This window comes from Octopus bimaculoides, unplaced genomic scaffold, assembly GCF_046866305.1.
Source record: "Octopus bimaculoides isolate indiv1 unplaced genomic scaffold, ASM4686630v1 contig88, whole genome shotgun sequence".
In the NCBI taxonomy this organism is placed as follows: Eukaryota; Metazoa; Mollusca; class Cephalopoda; order Octopoda; family Octopodidae; genus Octopus; species Octopus bimaculoides.
Window position 1 is genome coordinate 15,169 of NW_028315338.1, and position 9,151 is coordinate 24,319.

General features: G+C 38.3%; 1 protein-coding gene across 1 annotated transcript; it reads left to right on the forward strand.

Annotated features, from left to right (window-relative positions):
• Window positions 1–207: 207 nt before the first annotated feature.
• Window positions 208–6,426, forward strand: LOC149129246 (uncharacterized; the record flags this gene model as incomplete). Its single annotated transcript, XM_089346671.1, is given in 2 exon segments — window positions 208–1,639; window positions 4,777–6,426. Coding segments are annotated over 2 exon segments (2,970 nt in total), but the record flags the coding sequence as incomplete, so codon positions are not given.
• Window positions 6,427–9,151: the final 2,725 nt, after the last annotated feature.

Genomic DNA, 9,151 nt, shown 5'->3' on the forward strand with positions numbered 1-9,151 from the left:
GAAATAAGCACTATCTTTGTGATATGTATGAGAAATTCCCCTCCCATGATGAATGATTTAACTCAAGGGAAAAACCCCAATACAGGTGAGAAACCGTCATTCTGTCATAGTGGTGCCGTGACAGCACACAAAGATACACATACAGGAGAGAAGTCGTATCATTGCGATGTCTGTGGTAAATCATTCTCTCGTAGTAGTTACTGAACTAAGCACAAACGTAGACATACAGGTGAGAAGCCATATCATTGTGATATTTGTGATAAATCATTCGCTGAAAGTCGTCATTTGACTGGCCACAAACGTATTCATACTGAAGAAAGACCATATCATTGCAATACCTGTGATAAATCATTCTCTCATAGTAGTTACTTAACTAAGCACATTCGCACACATACGGGAGAGAAGCCCTATCATTGTGATATATGTGGTAAATCATTCTCTCTAACTAGTACCTTGACGAAACACAAAGTTACGCATGCAGGAGTGAAGCCCTATCATTGTGATATTTGTGGTAAATCATTCTCTCTAACTAGTAACTTGACGAAACACAAACTTACACATACAGGTGAGAAACCATACCATTGTGAAATCTGTGGTAAATCATACAATTGTAATAGTCAGTTGACTATTCACAAAGGTGTTCATACAGGAGAGAAGCCATATCATTGTGACATTTGTGGTAAATCATTCTCTGAGAGTTCTACGTTGACTAGACACAAGCTTAGACATACAGCAGAGAAGCCATATCGTTGTGATATTTCTGGTAAATCATTCTGTGATAGTATTTACTTAACTAAGCACAAACGTAGACATACAGGAGAGAAGCCATATCATTGTGATATCTGTGGTAAATCATTCTTTGAAAGTAGTGACTTAACTAAGCACAGACGTAGACATACAGGAGAGAAGCCATATCATTGTGATATTTGTGGTAAATCATTCTCTCTAACTAGTACCTTGACTAAACACAATTTTACGCATACAAGAGAGAAGCTATATCGTTGTGATATCTGTGGTAAATCATTCTCTCAAAGTGGTCATTTGACTAAACACAATCTTACACATACAGGAGAGAAGCCATATCATTGTAATATCTGTGGTTTATCATATTCTTATAATAGTCAGTTGACTATTCACAAAGGTGTTCATACAGGAGAGAAGCCATATCGTTGTGATATTTGTGGTAAATCATTTTCTCAAAATGGTCATTTGACTAAACACAAACTTACACATACAGGAGAGAAGCCATATCATTGCGATATCTGTGGTAAATCATTCTCTCAAAGTTATACGTTGACAAGACACAAACTTACTCATACAGGAGAGAAACAGTATCATTGTGACATCTGTGGTAAATCATATTCTGAAAGTAGTCATTTGACTCGTCACAAACGTATTCATACTGGAGAAAGACCATACCATTGTGATATCTGTGGTAAATCATTCTTTGATAGTAATTACTTAACTAAGCACAAACGTACACATACAGGAGAGAAGCCATATCATTGTGATATCTGCGGTAAATCATTCTCTGGACATAGTCAGTTGACTATTCACAAACGTGACCATACAGGAGAGAAGCCATATCATTGTGACAACTGTGGTAAATCATTCCCTCAAAAAGGTAACTTAAGTAGACATTTGACTATTCATACACAGGTGTAACAGAATCAATATCAAAATTTATTACAAAATAGCAACAAGTATGAATATTTTGTCTGCTAAAAGACAGGCTTTATTCCTCCTCAAGGTTGATGTTATCAACTTCAGTTTCATGAACGTCAACATGAAATTCATGAATATCAACTTTAGTATCATGTATATATCCAAATATATCAACACAGCGATGACTTTGATTTTTGAAGAGATGGCTGTGTGGTTAAGAAGCTTGCTTCCCAGCTACAAGGTTTCAGGTTCAGTCGCATCGCGTGGCATCTTGGGCGAGTGTCTTTTGCTATAACCCCGGGCCGACCGAAGCTTTGTGATTGAATTTGGTAGGCGGAAGTTAATGCCATGTGTGTACATGTCTGTGTATGTGCTTGTGCCTCTCCGAAAGAGAGAGAGGGATAGTGCTGGACTTTTGAGGAATTTGTTGGGAGAGAAGAAAAGAATGGGAATAATGAATAAAAATTTTAAGTGACATTGATTTGGTCTTTCTTGTGTTTTCATCATCATATTCCTTTATCCTTAGTGGTCCTACCTCGTTTAAATAGTAAAACATCAATTGGAGCCATGGATAGCTCATTTATGTACCCACAGTGTACACGGATATATACATATTAACTAAAGCCAAAGAGGGATTTGTCCTTCCAGTTATGCATATATCCACAAGTAACTGTCATCGCTGGTCCCCAACAGAGGGACCAGCTATTCAAATTGACAGTACGTTGGTAGATAAAGCAGTTCAGGGTGTGAAGACAAAACATACCTTTGCTCATTCACTCTCTCCTTCTCTCTCTCCACAAGAAATCGAAGTCTACTTGTTAAGCACTTAAAATGTTGGTGTGAAAAATTGCTAAAGAACAAAACTGTTTTGCAGCGTAGGTCTTATACATCCTGTGATCTATATATCCAGTCATTTTAGTAGGTATGTATAAGATATTGTTTTAATACACATTGACTAAAATGGTTTGTTACCACTTCGTTTTCAAAGTTCTTTGATTTTTCATTCTTATGTAATCCACACTCTATAAAATGTCATCTTAAAATACGTGTGAAGAAAGGGGTTGATGTACTTTAGCACCTCTCCTTCAAAAGTGCATTTCTTAAAAAAAGATAGCCAAATTTCAATTAACACTTCAAAAGATCTTTTCTTATGTGAAAACAATAGTTTTTCTGTGACAGCAGTTAAATTTGCCAGATGCCTTAGCTAAGCAATAGAATGCCTTCGCCACTTGACCCTTCTAACCTCTTCCATTTCAGCAATAGCTAGAATAGATATCACAGACTTCCAACGAATTCTATTATCGAAGAAGGGAGTAGGTGAAAACGCAGTGACAGCAACCATTAGGGGACAAAAGGAGAAAGAAAGTTATGAGACACAAAAATCCCTCGATTCTATAACTTTTATTAACTGAATTTCTTTTCTCTTATAACATCATTCTATCTTTATCTGTGGGTTACTACTACGAGAACGTGTACACACTTACAGGTCGAAATGAACTTTTCTTTTTACCTTGCATGCTTACAATATAACGTTAAATACATAACCTTCTCCAAACTAAACATTAACCCCTACATCTTGACCCACGAAATTCGGATCTTGTGAATTTTCCGAAGTCCTTTCCCCACCCTCTTATTGCTTTGTGCACCTTTTTTTTTTTTCATAATCATTTCCTACACATTGTTTTAAACCCATTTCCGTATATTTTTTGGCTTTTCATTTCCGGGTCACACAGAGGCAAGAACAAGCACACACGCACACGCAGACACAGAGTTAAGAAGAAGCACACACGCACACGCAGACACAGAGGCAAGAACAAGCACGTACACACACACAGAGGTAAGAACAGGAACGGACACACAGACACAGAGGCAAAAAGCAGCACGGACACAGATGCTAGATTAAGCACACACGCACACGCAGACACAGAATCAAGAACAAGCACGCACGCAGACACAGAGGCAAAAAGCGGTACGGACACACAGACACAGTGGCAAAAAGCAGCACGGACGCAGAGGCTAGATTAAGCACACACGCACACGCAGACACAGAGGCAAGAACAAGCACTGACACAGACACAGATGTAAGAACAGGAACGGACACACAGACACAGAGGCAAGAACAAGTACGCCCACACACAGACAAGAACAGGCACGCACACACAACCCGTTAGCTTTCTTCTCCTCCTCCCGTTTTAGCAGCCGTAACGAAGGTCACGGAGATATCCGAAGTGAACCGTCGAGTCATCACGGAAACAACCGTTCGTTTTCTGCTGCCTAGTCAACCACACTCAAATGCTGCTTATTACGTGCCATCGGCACAGTTTCGTGTCAGGCAGTAAATCTTTCCATGCTTCAATGGATTCTGACCACTGGAAACATTGACATTAAATAAATGACAGTCTCCGCTGTCTTTATGTTCATCTTTACGAGGTCGATAAACTGAGTACCAGTTTCATACAGGAGTCGATCTAATTGTCTCGCCCCTCCCCACAAATTTTGGGCCTTGTTAGTAGAGTAGAAAAGAATATTTGCAATCTTGATTTGTTATGTCATTTAACTGTCTTTATCTTAGTTTCTTTTTCTATTTCAGAATATCACATCCTGTTGACAGAAAAGAAATTTCTTCATTCAGATGTGACTTTGATATTTTCATCAACTTTTATTGACTAAAGGAAGACGATATATTTATAAGGAGCATTCATCAATACGTCAACCTCTTTATATGAAGAAAGTCTATGACAAAATACTGCGAAATATTTCTTCTGGACGATGGAATTAGCAGCAACAATTTCAAGTCTTTGCTGTCTGCAATATAGAGGAGGTGATTGCTTTACAGGTTAATTAAGCTTGGATAACTTTACAAAGGCGTGGATAGTCTTCACCTCCTGATTTACATATTAAACAAGATCTCAGAGGAAAGAAACGGCATTCAATTACTCCCTGAAAATAGCGACACAACTGAACACAAACAAACTCTTAGAAATGAAATAAGCACTATCTTTGTGATATGTATGAGAAATTCCCCTCCCATGATGAATGATTTAACTCAAGGGAAAAACCCCAATACAGGTGAGAAACCGTCATTCTGTCATAGTGGTGCCGTGACAGCACACAAAGATACACATACAGGAGAGAAGTCGTATCATTGCGATGTCTGTGGTAAATCATTCTCTCGTAGTAGTTACTGAACTAAGCACAAACGTAGACATACAGGTGAGAAGCCATATCATTGTGATATTTGTGATAAATCATTCGCTGAAAGTCGTCATTTGACTGGCCACAAACGTATTCATACTGAAGAAAGACCATATCATTGCAATACCTGTGATAAATCATTCTCTCATAGTAGTTACTTAACTAAGCACATTCGCACACATACGGGAGAGAAGCCCTATCATTGTGATATATGTGGTAAATCATTCTCTCTAACTAGTACCTTGACGAAACACAAAGTTACGCATGCAGGAGTGAAGCCCTATCATTGTGATATTTGTGGTAAATCATTCTCTCTAACTAGTAACTTGACGAAACACAAACTTACACATACAGGTGAGAAACCATACCATTGTGAAATCTGTGGTAAATCATACAATTGTAATAGTCAGTTGACTATTCACAAAGGTGTTCATACAGGAGAGAAGCCATATCATTGTGACATTTGTGGTAAATCATTCTCTGAGAGTTCTACGTTGACTAGACACAAGCTTAGACATACAGCAGAGAAGCCATATCGTTGTGATATTTCTGGTAAATCATTCTGTGATAGTATTTACTTAACTAAGCACAAACGTAGACATACAGGAGAGAAGCCATATCATTGTGATATCTGTGGTAAATCATTCTTTGAAAGTAGTGACTTAACTAAGCACAGACGTAGACATACAGGAGAGAAGCCATATCATTGTGATATTTGTGGTAAATCATTCTCTCTAACTAGTACCTTGACTAAACACAATTTTACGCATACAAGAGAGAAGCTATATCGTTGTGATATCTGTGGTAAATCATTCTCTCAAAGTGGTCATTTGACTAAACACAATCTTACACATACAGGAGAGAAGCCATATCATTGTAATATCTGTGGTTTATCATATTCTTATAATAGTCAGTTGACTATTCACAAAGGTGTTCATACAGGAGAGAAGCCATATCGTTGTGATATTTGTGGTAAATCATTTTCTCAAAATGGTCATTTGACTAAACACAAACTTACACATACAGGAGAGAAGCCATATCATTGCGATATCTGTGGTAAATCATTCTCTCAAAGTTATACGTTGACAAGACACAAACTTACTCATACAGGAGAGAAACAGTATCATTGTGACATCTGTGGTAAATCATATTCTGAAAGTAGTCATTTGACTCGTCACAAACGTATTCATACTGGAGAAAGACCATACCATTGTGATATCTGTGGTAAATCATTCTTTGATAGTAATTACTTAACTAAGCACAAACGTACACATACAGGAGAGAAGCCATATCATTGTGATATCTGCGGTAAATCATTCTCTGGACATAGTCAGTTGACTATTCACAAACGTGACCATACAGGAGAGAAGCCATATCATTGTGACAACTGTGGTAAATCATTCCCTCAAAAAGGTAACTTAAGTAGACATTTGACTATTCATACACAGGTGTAACAGAATCAATATCAAAATTTATTACAAAATAGCAACAAGTATGAATATTTTGTCTGCTAAAAGACAGGCTTTATTCCTCCTCAAGGTTGATGTTATCAACTTCAGTTTCATGAACGTCAACATGAAATTCATGAATATCAACTTTAGTATCATGTATATATCCAAATATATCAACACAGCGATGACTTTGATTTTTGAAGAGATGGCTGTGTGGTTAAGAAGCTTGCTTCCCAGCTACAAGGTTTCAGGTTCAGTCGCATCGCGTGGCATCTTGGGCGAGTGTCTTTTGCTATAACCCCGGGCCGACCGAAGCTTTGTGATTGAATTTGGTAGGCGGAAGTTAATGCCATGTGTGTACATGTCTGTGTATGTGCTTGTGCCTCTCCGAAAGAGAGAGAGGGATAGTGCTGGACTTTTGAGGAATTTGTTGGGAGAGAAGAAAAGAATGGGAATAATGAATAAAAATTTTAAGTGACATTGATTTGGTCTTTCTTGTGTTTTCATCATCATATTCCTTTATCATTAGTGGTCCTACCTCGTTTAAATAGTAAAACATCAATTGGAGCCATGGATAGCTCATTTATGTACCCACAGTGTACACGGATATATACATATTAACTAAAGCCAAAGAGGGATTTGTCCTTCCAGTTATGCATATATCCACAAGTAACTGTCATCGCTGGTCCCCAACAGAGGGACCAGCTATTCAAATTGACAGTACGTTGGTAGATAAAGCAGTTCAGGGTGTGAAGACAAAACATACCTTTGCTCATTCACTCTCTCCTTCTCTCTCTCCACAAGAAATCGAAGTCTACTTGTTAAGCACTTAAAATGTTGGTGTGAAAAATTGCTAAAGAACAAAACTGTTTTGCAGCGTAGGTCTTATACATCCTGTGATCTATATATCCAGTCATTTTAGTAGGTATGTATAAGATATTGTTTTAATACACATTGACTAAAATGGTTTGTTACCACTTCGTTTTCAAAGTTCTTTGATTTTTCATTCTTATGTAATCCACACTCTATAAAATGTCATCTTAAAATACGTGTGAAGAAAGGGGTTGATGTACTTTAGCACCTCTCCTTCAAAAGTGCATTTCTTAAAAAAAGATAGCCAAATTTCAATTAACACTTCAAAAGATCTTTTCTTATGTGAAAACAATAGTTTTTCTGTGACAGCAGTTAAATTTGCCAGATGCCTTAGCTAAGCAATAGAATGCCTTCGCCACTTGACCCTTCTAACCTCTTCCATTTCAGCAATAGCTAGAATAGATATCACAGACTTCCAACGAATTCTATTATCGAAGAAGGGAGTAGGTGAAAACGCAGTGACAGCAACCATTAGGGGACAAAAGGAGAAAGAAAGTTATGAGACACAAAAATCCCTCGATTCTATAACTTTTATTAACTGAATTTCTTTTCTCTTATAACATCATTCTATCTTTATCTGTGGGTTACTACTACGAGAACGTGTACACACTTACAGGTCGAAATGAACTTTTCTTTTTACCTTGCATGCTTACAATATAACGTTAAATACATAACCTTCTCCAAACTAAACATTAACCCCTACATCTTGACCCACGAAATTCGGATCTTGTGAATTTTCCGAAGTCCTTTCCCCACCCTCTTATTGCTTTGTGCACCTTTTTTTTTTTTCATAATCATTTCCTACACATTGTTTTAAACCCATTTCCGTATATTTTTTGGCTTTTCATTTCCGGGTCACACAGAGGCAAGAACAAGCACACACGCACACGCAGACACAGAGTTAAGAAGAAGCACACACGCACACGCAGACACAGAGGCAAGAACAAGCACGTACACACACACAGAGGTAAGAACAGGAACGGACACACAGACACAGAGGCAAAAAGCAGCACGGACACAGATGCTAGATTAAGCACACACGCACACGCAGACACAGAATCAAGAACAAGCACGCACGCAGACACAGAGGCAAAAAGCGGTACGGACACACAGACACAGTGGCAAAAAGCAGCACGGACGCAGAGGCTAGATTAAGCACACACGCACACGCAGACACAGAGGCAAGAACAAGCACTGACACAGACACAGATGTAAGAACAGGAACGGACACACAGACACAGAGGCAAGAACAAGTACGCCCACACACAGACAAGAACAGGCACGCACACACAACCCGTTAGCTTTCTTCTCCTCCTCCCGTTTTAGCAGCTGTAACGAAGGTCACGGAGATATCCGAAGTGAACCGTCGAGTCGTCACGGAAACAACCGTTCGTCTTCTGCTGCCTAGTCAACCACACTCAAATGCTGCTTATTACGTGCCATCGGCACAGTTTCGTGTCAGGCAGTAAATCTTTCCATGCTTCAATGGATTCTGACCACTGGAAACATTGACATTAAATAAATGACAGTCTCCGCTGTCTTTATGTTCATCTTTACGAGGTCGATAAACTGAGTACCAGTTTCATACAGGAGTCGATCTAATTGTCTCGCCCCTCCCCACAAATTTTGGGCCTTGTTAGTAGAGTAGAAAAGAATATTTGCAATCTTGATTTGTTATGTCATTTAACTGTCTTTATCTTAGTTTCTTTTTCTATTTCAGAATATCACATCCTGTTGACAGAAAAGAAATTTCTTCATTCAGATGTGCCTTTGATATTTTCATCAACTTTTATTGACTAAAGGAAGACGATATATTTATAAGGAGCATTCATCAATACGTCAACCTCTTTATATGAAGAAAGTCTATGACAAAATACTGCGAAATATTTCTTCTGGACGATGGAATTAGCAGCAACAATTTCAAGTCTTTGCTGTCTGCAATATAGAGGAGGTGATTGCTTTACAGG